The sequence below is a fragment of the Chrysochloris asiatica genome, unplaced genomic scaffold (assembly GCF_000296735.1).
Source record: "Chrysochloris asiatica unplaced genomic scaffold, ChrAsi1.0 scaffold00196, whole genome shotgun sequence".
NCBI lineage: Eukaryota > Metazoa > Chordata > Mammalia > Afrosoricida > Chrysochloridae > Chrysochloris > Chrysochloris asiatica.
This window is the reverse complement of record NW_006408714.1, coordinates 893,272-905,351: the sequence shown is the minus strand read 5'-3', so window position 1 is coordinate 905,351 and position 12,080 is coordinate 893,272. Positions and strand designations below refer to the sequence as shown.

General features: G+C 37.1%; 1 protein-coding gene across 2 annotated transcripts in view; it reads left to right on the top strand.

Annotated features, from left to right (window-relative positions):
* The window catches only part of ANO3 (anoctamin 3), a 427,969-nt gene that overhangs the window by 147,246 nt on the left and 268,643 nt on the right, over positions 1-12,080 (top strand). For both annotated transcript variants that reach the window (XM_006872390.1, XM_006872391.1), the window contains one exon: positions 6,213-6,334. In XM_006872390.1, the coding sequence (XP_006872452.1) occupies positions 6,213-6,334 (122 nt within the window). The remainder of the gene's footprint in view (positions 1-6,212; positions 6,335-12,080) is intronic.

Genomic DNA, 12,080 nt, shown 5'->3' with positions numbered 1-12,080 from the left:
CAGTATTTTGCTTAATTTTCATAACGCTTTTAGGTTAAATAAGGATCCCTGGTGGAAGTATAGGATAAGCACTGCACTGCTAGCAGCAAGGTTGGCTGTTCAACCCACTAACCACTCCTTGGGAGAAAGATGAGGCTGTCTGCTCCTATAAGATTTACAGCCTCAGAAACCCTATTGTTGTTGTTAAGCGCCGTCAAGTTGGTCCCGACCCATAACGACCCTGTATGGACTTTCCAAGGAGTGGCTGGTAAGTTTGAACCACCAACCTTGTGGTTCAAACCGACTTTGCAGTCCAGCATATTAGCCCGCAGCACCACACCAGGACTCATACAGGATCAACTCAGTGGCAAGTGGGTTTTGGTTTGGTTTTGTTAAATTTTGAGAAATAAGGAACCCAGTTCACCAAGAAGTAGTTGTTATTGTTAAGTGTCCTTGAGTCAGTTCAGACCCTTAGCAATGAATTTGAAACCCTGGCACAGTAATATTGCCCATTTATCCTGAAACCCTTTTATTTTGCTTATTTTTTCTTCTTAATATTATCTAACAGGAGAAGATAATTTCACATTAGTAAGCAATTGAAGCTTACTACTAATCCTGATTAGTAAAATGAGGTTACTAAAAATGACATATGCCAACTTGGCATTATTGAGACCAATATAATTTGTGTGACTAACTAAAACAAAAATCTGTCTAGTAAAAATCGATGTTTTGTTAGTATTGTGAAATGAGTCTCTCAGGAAGTGCTTTATATGCAAGTGCTAAGGTATTGGGCTTTTTTGTTTTGTTTTGTTTATTTTGCTTTCTACAAACTAGTTTTAATTGGTAAGCGTCTGTTACCCTCAGTTCTTAAACAATTATGATCAAATGAGTACATGGTGATTTTGTTTTCAAAATCTACATTAGATGATCTCTGCTAATTTTTGGTTTATCTTTCCAAGTGCTTCATATTATGATGCTATGAGAGTGCTTTATACTTACATTACCAGCACATGTAAGAATTTCAGAAGTAAGGGAATTGCACTGGAAGAGTATAACACTTTGCAGTTGTGATAGTCTCAAAGTTGTGTTAGATCTTTTTGATTATTTATTAAACACATTCAGTAAGGTCTCTTGATTCAATTTAAAAACATATTCAGAATCTGACCATTGGTCACCACCACCACCTCTGCTACACCTTATTCCACCATCAACCTAGAGCTCTGTAGAGTAGAGGTTAAAAGTTGGGCTGCTAATCTCAAAGTCAGCAGTTCAAAACTACTAGCCATTCCATGGGAGAAAGATGAGGATTTTTATTTTTGCTCCTGTAAAGATTTACAGCCTCGGAAACCCTCTATAGGTTCGGTATGATTTGGAACCTACTCTGCAGCACATAACCACCACCATCTCAAGATACTATGGCCACCATATCAAAGTACAAAAATGTAGTAAGTGTCTAATTGGTCTCTCTGCTCCAACTCTTGTCTCCTTTCAAGTTATATTCCACATAGCATTTGCAGGGATCTTTAGGAAAGGAAAATTAAATCTTATCACTTCTTTGCTCAAGTCCCTGCAGGGGTTTCCTATTATACTTAAAACAAAATGTAAATTCTGAGTGGCATTTGGAGGCCTTTTCCCTAAGGCTTCCCCTCACTCACTGTGCTGCAGGGAAGCCAAACTTCTGTGTACCTTGTTTCTACTAAGTTTTTTATTTCCCCAAGGCCCTCCACTGAAATGTACCTAGTTTACTCTCTGATCACTTCTTGTCCCCAATCTTGATTTCTTTTTCTTCATACTTGTTAAGTGCCCTCAAGTCCATTTGAACTCATAGGGATCCCATGGGAGAAAGCAGAACTGCCCCATAGGGTTTTCATTGCTTCAACCTTTATGGGAGCAGGTCACCAGTTGTATCCTGAGGAATCGCTATCTGGGGTTGAAATGCTGAGCTTTGGGTTAGTAGCTGAGCACTTAACCTTTGTGCCAACATGGGTCCTTTCATAATATCTATCATTACCTAACGTTTTATGAATTTTTTTTTCTTTTCTCTCTCTTTCTCTGTTTGCAGAAGAGAGATTTTGTTTATTTTTAAAATCATAACTGTCGCCCTAATATGAAGAACCAACACCAAACCCAACCCACTGTCATCAAGTTGATTCTGATTCATAGCGACCCTGTACAGAGTTTCTGAGTCTGTAAAGATTTATGGGAGTAGAAGATCACAGTTTTCTCCTACAAAATATCTTGATAGGTTTGAATTATCAGCCTAATGGCTAGTATTCTAGTGCTTATCCTACAGCACCACCAGAACCACACCTGGTATATAGTAGGTGCCCAGTGAATACTGTATGATTATTGTTGTTAACTGCCATTGAGTCAGTTCTGACTCATAGCGAGTCTGTATAGGGTTTACCAAGGAGTGACTGGCTGGTGACCAGAGCAGGCAACCTTATGGTTCAAACTGACCTTGCAGTCCAGCATATTAACCCACAGCGCCACACCAGAACTCCTGTATGACCAAAAAGAGACAAATGTATAAAAGGCAAAATAGTTAACATGCACACATCTTTGGAAAATCTGCTGTAAAATTTGCCTATAACTTTGCTTTCTGTAGCTAATCTATTGATTGTAAAAGCATTTTTGTGAACAAAGCTTTTCTTTCCTTTGGGTCATGATTTTAGGGTTAATCTCCAGTTGTGCTCTTGAAACATACTGACAAAATTTGTTTCAAAAGTTTTACTAATTTACATTGGAATAAAAAAATCAAATGCCTATCTCAGCTCTGAGTTATTTTATGAACAAACTAAGAGATTGGTACCATTTATATTATAGTGACAAAAGTCTATAGTCTTGCTAATTAAAAAAAAGCTATCATTAGATAAATTATTGAAAGGTGATTTTAAGAAAAATTGCAATATAAATGGTAAACATACATGCATTCCTAACAATAAAAGGAAGTTTAAATTACAGTATTAAAACTAGGAATTTCCAAAATAACTAATACTTTTCTTTTCTTATTTTTTCCCAAGAATTACTCTATTAAATATCAAGTTATATTTAACTGTACATGAAATTAAAAAACAACAATGAAAATACACTCTTGACATTTGGATAAAATAGTTTAATTTCAGCAAAATTAAAGGAGGGAAAAAGAAAAGAAATATGATCGAACTCAAAAGACAAATGTCATCAGTTCTAGTTGGGGTCATATGGCAGGAGAGCTATAGAATACCTGGAAAAGGCTTTGCAGAGATGCTGACTTTTGGAAAGTCTTATAAAACTGAGTAATATTTCATCTAGCAAAATGTATAATGTAAGAATGTTCATCTTCCAGAAATAATTAAAATATTACAACAATTCAAAAGAATAAGAAAGTCAAATCAAATCAAATCAAACAATGAAGAAACAAAAGAGCTTCTGCCTAAAAAATGAAAATTTTAGTGGAACGTTGTTAGGTATGTTGAGTAGAATCTGATCCACCTCACAATTGGTGCTGTGCTCAAACTTATTGTTGTGGCCACTGAGGACCTCTTTTTGAATGGCCCTTGACTTTATCAGGTATAATGTCCGAACAACTGCTTCTTGGTCCAGGTACATATTCCTCATGAGTACAATTAAGTGTTCTGGAATACTCATACTTCTCAATGTTGTCCATAGCTTGTCATGATCCACACAATTGAAAGCCTTTGTGTAGTCAATAAAGCACAGGTAAACATCTTTCTGATATTCTCTGCTTTCAGCCAAGCTCCATCGGACATCAGCAATGATATCTCTCGTTCCACAGCCTCTTCTGAATCCAGCTTGAACCTCTGGAAGTTCTCTGTCAATACATGATTGTAGCCTTTAGTAAAACTTTACTTGCTTGAGATAATCAAAGAGATTGTCTGATGATTTCCACATTCCATTGGGTCACCTCTCTTTGGAATGGAAATAGCTGTCTATAGATCTCTTCTGATCAATTGGTGATATTGCTGCCTTCCAAGTCTCTTGGCATAGATGAGTGTGTGCCTCCAGTGCTGCATTAGTTTGTTGAAGGATTTCAATGTATATCTCATCAACTCCCAGTGCCTTGTTCTTTGCCAGTGCTTTCAATGGACCTTGAACTTCTTCCTTCAGTACCACTGGCTTTTGATCTTATGCTGCTTCTTAAAGTGATTAAACATGGGCCATTTCTTTTGGTACAGCGTCTCTGTGTATTCTTTCCAGCTTCTTTTGATGCTGTCTGAATCATTGATGTTTTTTACCACATAATCTTTCAGTAATGTAAATTGAGGCTTGATTTTTTATTTATTTATTTTTTTTCTTCAGGTGTTTCATTTTAAGAAATGCTGAGTGTGTCCTTCCCTTTTGGTTTTCTAACTCCAGGCACATGTCATTATAATTCTTGGCTTTGTCTTATCAAGCTGCTCTTTGAAACTTCTGTTCAGCTCTTACCTACTCATTTCTTCCTCTTTGCTTTAGCATCTCTATGCAGGAGAGCAAGTTTCAGAGTATCTTCTGATATCCATTGTGATCTTTTCCGTATCTTCTTCTTAATGCCACTTATATTTGTTGTTAAATGCCACTGAGTCAGTTCTGACTCACAGTGACCTTGTATGGGGTTTCCATGGAGTGTCTGTTGAGCTTGAAACACTGAAGTTGTGGTTCAAATAGACTTTGCAGTCCAGCACATTAACACCAAGACTTCTGACCCCTTATATAGTCACCATTCATTTTGTTGGGAACTGAATAAAAGTTATTTGCAATGAATAAGTCATTGGTTTTTAAGAAGTCTATGGTGTGATCACCACAGTAATTGCTATCACCAAGGCCATATTTTCCAACCGCCAATCCTTCTCCTTTTCTGCCCTAGGAAAAGTCCAGGTTTTGTACATACTACTTTGTCTGTCTAGACTCTTCTTTATCTAGGTTGCATGCAGTATTTACTACCTCACCTCTTCAGGTATTTGCTCTAATGTTATTCATCTTTGTATTAAATAACACCCCCTCTACTTACCATCAACTCTATATCCTTCCTCCCATTTGTGTTTTTCTACAATGTACTTACCGTGACATATGCTCAATATTTTATTTATTGTTCTTCTCTTTCTAGAATGTTCCATGAGGGTAGGAATTTGTTTCCTGTGTTAACAACATCTTCACCTCTTAGAATTGTTATTGCTAAGTGCCATGGAGTTGGTTCTGACTTATAGCAACCCTGCGTAAGGTTTCCAAGGTTTTAAATCTTCAGGAGAGCAGAAAGCCTCATCTTTCACCTGCAAGGGGACTGGGCTAGAACTGTGGAGCTTGTGGTTTTCAGTCCAGTGCTTATTGTATGGAACCACCACATTCTCAATTCTTGAATAGTGTCTTGAATTAAAGCTGTTCAATAAATAAATGTTGAAAGAATGGAATTTATCTAAGCCCAAGGTATACAAGATTTGCAAACATCAATATTGGAATCATATCTGTTTATGTTCTAAATGTATGTCAGACTAGTTTATTGACTTTGGCAAGCAACTTAATTATCCTATGCTTAGCTTATTTATTGTTAAATATATATAATAATCATACCTACTTAGAGTTCTTATTAGGATTAAAGGAACTAAAAGTTTGTCCTCAGCAAATGTAAATCATTATTCAGTGTTATCTATTTTTAATATGTCTATATATAAACCCTGTACAGGGTCGCTATGGGTCAGAACCGACTCAACGGAACTTAACAACAACTTAACAACAACAATATATATTCATTAAGTGCTTAGAAAAATTTAGCATACCAAGATAAGCACTTGACTGCTAACCACATGGTCAGCAGTTCAAACCCACCAGTCATTCCTTGGAAACTGTACATAGGATCGCTGTGAGTCCAAACAAAATTGAAGGCACTTAACAACAGCTTTTAATCACACCTGAAATTACAATATGACATATCCCATCATATTTCCTACTCTGTTACAAACTTGATGTTACTATCTCTACATGTATAATATATCATGGTATAGCAGATTTGAATCATTACTAATATATTATTGCCTGCTTTATAAAACAAAATAAATTAATACTTATAAGCATTACTTAATTGACCATCTTGATTTTTTTTTTCATTGAAATACTAAATCAGTCAAATGTGGAACTCTAAAAAGAACAATATATAGTTGTCCAGTTATCCTTGAATGTTTCATAGGGGTTAACAGATTCAAGACATTGATTGATTGATTTTTTTTTTAAAGATGTTAACTTTTGTTTCTTTTTTTTAGCCCTTGGAAAAGATAAGGATTACATGGATGAATCAGAACACGCTAATTATGACCGATCTCGGCTTATTAGAGACTCTGTTTTCAAAGATAAATCTGAATCCAAACCAAAATTATTATCTAAGGTAATGTAAACTAAGATATCCATAAGTTATTTATAAACTATAACATGTAAAACCTTTCTGTTCTTTTCAATATTAGGTACATGGTTCACTTTGTTCTGGAGTATGTAAGAGACCACACAGATTAATATACATCTTGAAGGATTCAAGTTACGTGAAGACATTATATCCATGTACATCATCAAACAGAATTTTTAAAACACTTAATCTGAAATGTAAAATTGATCAGTGATATATTCTCTGGGGTCAACTGCTTTTTCATAATTTTTGAAAGGTAGCATAGTTTAATGAGAACATGGATTTTGGAATTAAATGGATCAGTTCCATAACTTACTGGTTGGCCAACTTGAACAAGTTAATTCAACTCACTGAGTCTAGAGTTCTTGATCTCTAGTATCTGAGCCATGTTTTCTACTTGACAAAATTTTCTGAAGATTAAATGAGATGATTAAATGTAAATATCAGTGCATTGTGAAAGCTTACAATCTAGAAAATTTTGATAACTTGGGGTTTGAGAATATCTCATTGAAACTATAGTTCTGCAACATTTAAATAATAGTGCTAGAGCTAAGTTTTATAACCACCTGGATCCAAGAAAGCCATTTGCTCTCACGCAAAAGGTTTTTGTGTACTCTTCAAAAGGTCTGAATGTGGTCATGTAAAACATTTGATGCCCTTTCTTTGTTTCCTTTTATCATTTTGCTAAACAAATCCTGGCTCATCCTGAACTGATCTTTCATTTTTTTATGACTTAAAGTGAGCTATTCTTTTGTTTTTTAAAAAATACATATTAAGTATAATTAACATAAGAAAAGGCTAAACTTTTATTTGACATGGCTAATAATAATATTCTGACCCAAGCCATGGTATTTTCAGTAACCTCATATGCATGCAAAAGCTGGACAGTGAATAAGGAAGACCTTAGAAGAATTGATGTTTTTGAGTTATGGTGCTGGAGGAGAATGCTGAAAGTGCCATGGGCTGCCAAAAGAACCAATAGATCCATTTTGGAAAAAATGCAGCCAGAGTGCTCCTTGGAGGCCAACATGGCCAAACTTCATCTCTCATACTTCAGACATATTGTTAGGAGGGAAGAGTTGCTGAAGAAGGATATCATGTTTGGTAAGGTGGAGGGTCAGAGCAAAAGAGGAAGACCTTCAACGAGATGGATTAGCTATGTGGCAGCATCGATGGACTCAAGCGTGGCAGCAATAGTGAGGTTGACCCAGGATCGGGTGGTGTTTCATTCTGCTGTGCATTGTTGTTGTTGTTAAGTGCCGTCGAGTAGCGTTGCTATAAGTCAGTACCAACTCGATGGCACTTAACAACAACACAATAATAATATTGTGGATAATAATAATAATAATATGGAGTTGTAATGTGGTGCTGTGGGTTAATACACTGGACTGCAAAGTTGGTTTGAACTGCAAGGTCAGTGGTTCAAACTTACCAGCCACTACTTGGAAACCCTATATGAGGTCACTATGGGTCGGAACTGACTCAACAGCACTTAACAACGACAATAATATACTTCAAATGTATCTTTGTGCTGTTCATTTGGTTTGGCTGTCCTGGTGTGGCACTGTGTGTGCACTGAACTGTAAGGTTGGTTTGAACCCCAAAGTTGAAGATTGAAGCTCACCTAAGAAACCCTATCCAGGGTTGCTATGAATCAGAACAGATTTGATGGCAATTAACAAGAACAACAAATTAATTTTACAAATAGCTTTATTAGTCATTACAGGCTACTGAGTGAATTGTTAGACTGTCTTGGCAAATTAAGGAGCTCTGGTAGCATAGTGGTTATGAATCAGGATGGTAGCCTCAAGGTCAGCAGTTCGAAACTACCAGCGATTCCCTGTGAGAAAGATGAGACTTTCTTCTCCCGTATGACTTTCTGCTCTGAAATCCTATGCAGGGCTGCTATGAGTCAGAAGTAACTCCATAGCACACCACCACAACCATAGTAAATTAAAGGTCTACTTTGCTATGTTTGCTTTATCTGCCTCTTTGTTTCTGTAACATCAACACAATGAAAGTTTAGAGAATCTCAACTGCCAGTGAACTGAGAGGAGGGGACTTAAAAGAGAATGTTATTCTTTATGGTACTTAAAAAACCCACGATGGAAAGACAAACAGTATGCTTCAAATCACTAGAAAATAAACTAAAATTATGGAAGATCTCTGTATTTTCTGCTTCCCTGGTGGCAGTGGTAATGGTAATGGTGATGGTGTGCCGTCTTTATGGGAGTAGAAATCCTCATCTTTCTCCCATGGAAGGACTGGTAGTTTTGCACGGCTGACCTTGAGGTTAGCAACCCTACTTGTAAGCACTATGCTATTAGAGTCTGCTTCCCTAGGATTTACTAAGTGTCAGCAATAGTACTTTGAGTCCTAGTGTGACACTATAGGTTAATACGCTTGATTGACTACAGTTTGGTTTGGATGGCAAGATTGGTGGTTCGAGCTTACCAGCCACTCCTCAAAAACCCTTCACAGGGTCTGAACCAACTCGACAGCACTTAACAACAACAATAATCAATAATACCTACCATTTTATTTCTGCTCAACAGTAATCATTTACCAAGTCCCACGGGGATGAGAATTGAACCTTGAATATTGAAATTGACACAGAAAAAAAGAAAAAAAAAGTTAAACCTGGAACATGTTTTGTCTTCACCAACTTTTAAAATCCTCCCCAACACCTACTATAAATAGAGTGCTTCTTCTAATCCTCATCACCTGGAGTTAGATCCTATCTCACAAGTTGAAGAACACAGTCCTCCAGATTGCTAAATCGGCCCAAGACTTCAGATACCAGCCATTAACTCAGGGATCCTGAGCTCCTTCACACTGCTGATTTGCTGTCTATAAATTTGAGGGTTCTTAATACCCCTCAATTTTGATAATTTGTTAGGATGATTCACAGAGCTCAGGAAAGCATCACACAGGAGTTTTGATTACTGTTTTATCATAGCAAACATTATACAAATGAAGAGATGCATAGGAGAAGTTCTGGAAGGGTACGGAATGTGGAACTTTCGTGTTCTCAGGAATCTATCATGTGCCTGTGTATTTTACCAAGTCAGACACTTCAATACCCAATGTTTAAATTTCATTATGTAGGCATGATAGAGTGAATCTTTGCTCATGTGGCTGAACTTAATCTTCAGAACTCCTCCCCTGGGAGGTCAGACTGTTTATCACCTGGTGACTCTTTCTGGCATAGTAAACCCCAAACCAACTTGAATCACTCATTAGCATAACCCTTAGGTAGGTCTTGTCTGGAACTCTCAGAGATGTTGTGATTGTTTGGTGCCATCGAGTCAGTTCCAACTCAGTGACTATGTACAACAGAACGAAACACTGTCTCATTTTGTGCCATCCTCAGAATTGTTACGTTTAAACCCTTGGCTACTGCCCCTGTGTCACTCCATCTCAGTGGGAGTCTTCCTCTTTTTCATTGATCCTTCACTTTACCAAGCATGATATCCTTCCTTCTCCTGGAACTGTCCCTCCTAATAACATGTCTGAAGTTTGATAGACAAAGTCTCACTATCCTGGCTTGTAAGGAGCATTCCAGCTTTACTTTTTCAAAGACAGATTTGTTTTGTTCTTCTGGCAGTCCATGGAACTTTTAATATTCTTCTCCAACTCCATAACTCAAATGCATCGGTTCTTCATTGTCCAACTTTCATATGCATATGAGGCTCTTGAAAATCCTTTGGTCAGGTGCATCTTAGTCCTCAGACTTCTTTGCTCTTTGGCACTGTAAAGAGGTCCTGTACAATATATCAACACACCACTTGATTTCTTTAGTGCTGTTTCCATGAAAGGAGCCATAGTAGCATAGTGGACTACAAGTTGGGCTGCTAACCACAAGGTCAACAGTTAAAATTCACCAGCAGCTCTGTAAGAGAAGAAGGAGGCTTTCTGCTCCCATAAAGATGAACAGCCTTGGAAATCCTCTACAGGGTCACTATGAGTTGGAACCAATTCTACAGCATACAGCAGCTTCCATGAGTGTTGATTGTTGATCCACTCAAAATGAAGTATTTGAAAACCTCAATCTGTTTCTCCATTTATCATAATATTATTTATTCATTCAATTGTGAGGACCTTTGTTTTGTTTTTTTCCTTGAGGTGCAATCCATATTGACTATGGTCTTTGATGTTCATCAATAAGTATTTTAAGTCCTCTTCACTTCCAGCAAGCAATATTGTATCCTCTGAATATCACAGGTTATTAATGAGTCTTCTTCCAGTCCTGATGCCATGTTCTTCTTCATAAAATGCAGCTTCTCGGATCATTTGTTCAGCATACAGACTGAATAAGTGTGGTGAAAGGATACAACCCTGGCAAACACCTTTCATAATTTTAAACCATTCAGTGTTCTCTTGTTCTGTTGGAATAACTGTCTCTGGATCTATGTACAGGTTCCTCATAAGTACAATTAAGTGTTCTGGAATACCCATTTTTTACAGTTTTATCCATAGTTCTTCATGGTCTACACAACTGAAAGCCTTTGCATAATCATTAAAGCACACGTAATTTTCTTTCTGGTATTTTCTTCTTTCACCCAAGATCTATATGATATTATTTTATGAACCCAGTTTGAATCTCATGTAGTTCTTTGTAGATCTGCTGTTGTAATCATTTTTTTAATTTTCTTACACACAATTTTACCTGTATGTGATATTTATGATATTGTTCTACTTTGAGTAGGCAACTCTTCCCTAGTTGTATTCTGAATGTCTTCCAACCTGAGGGATTCATCTTCTAGCACTTTATCTGACAATCTTCTGCTGCTGTTCATAATGCTGTCTTCCAGGAATTAAGGACAGAGACCAAAGTCTTCCTTTAAAGTTAACTGAACATTACATACATTAAAAGAAGAAAACATTATATTCTGATAGCAGCAAAATACAGTTGTTCCAATTCAAGAAATCTTAGTCTAGTGTACTACCGAATCGTCCCTTCTATTCTAGTTCTTCTCTCAAATTGTGGATGAAGTTCATGGGTCTCCAAGATGTTTCTGACTCACTCGTCCAACTTCTACCAGAATTGTTGTTATGTGCCATGGAGTCGGTTCCGACTCATAGCGACCCTGTAACAGGGTTTCTGAGGTCACAAATCTTTACGGGAGCAGAAAGTCTCATCTTTCTCCTGTGGAACAGCTGGTAGTTTCAAACTGCTGACCTTGTGGTTTGCAGCCTGAATAGATCCAATTTTATCATAGTGACCCTGTATAGAGTTTCTGAGGAGTGGCTGGTGGATTTGAACTGCTGGCCTTGCAGTTCAAACTGACTTTTTGGTACAATTGTTTTCCTGTAATGCACCAGGACTCCATATAGGTTAGGGTGCATCTTAAATTCCATTTTAATGAAGGGTTCCAGTACAACAAGGTAAATAATAATAATAAAAGCAATATAGTAAAGCCACTTATAAAGCTGATCTACAAAGGAAGGGTCAAATATTCTGCTTGAAAATGTTCTGTATGAGAGAGACATTTGTCACAGAAGAACCTAAAGAAAAGTATCTGTTTCCATCGAGTCTAATGCAACCTATAATGACATAGTAAGGCAGTGGAGAATTCCCCAGCAGATTCCCAAGACTAGAAATCTTTACAGAAGGAGACTGCCACACCTTTCTTTCATGAAGCATCTAGTTGGTTTGAACTATTGACCTTTCAGTTAGCAGCCATGTGTTTACAGTGTACCACCTGGGCTCCATCATGATTTGTAGTTG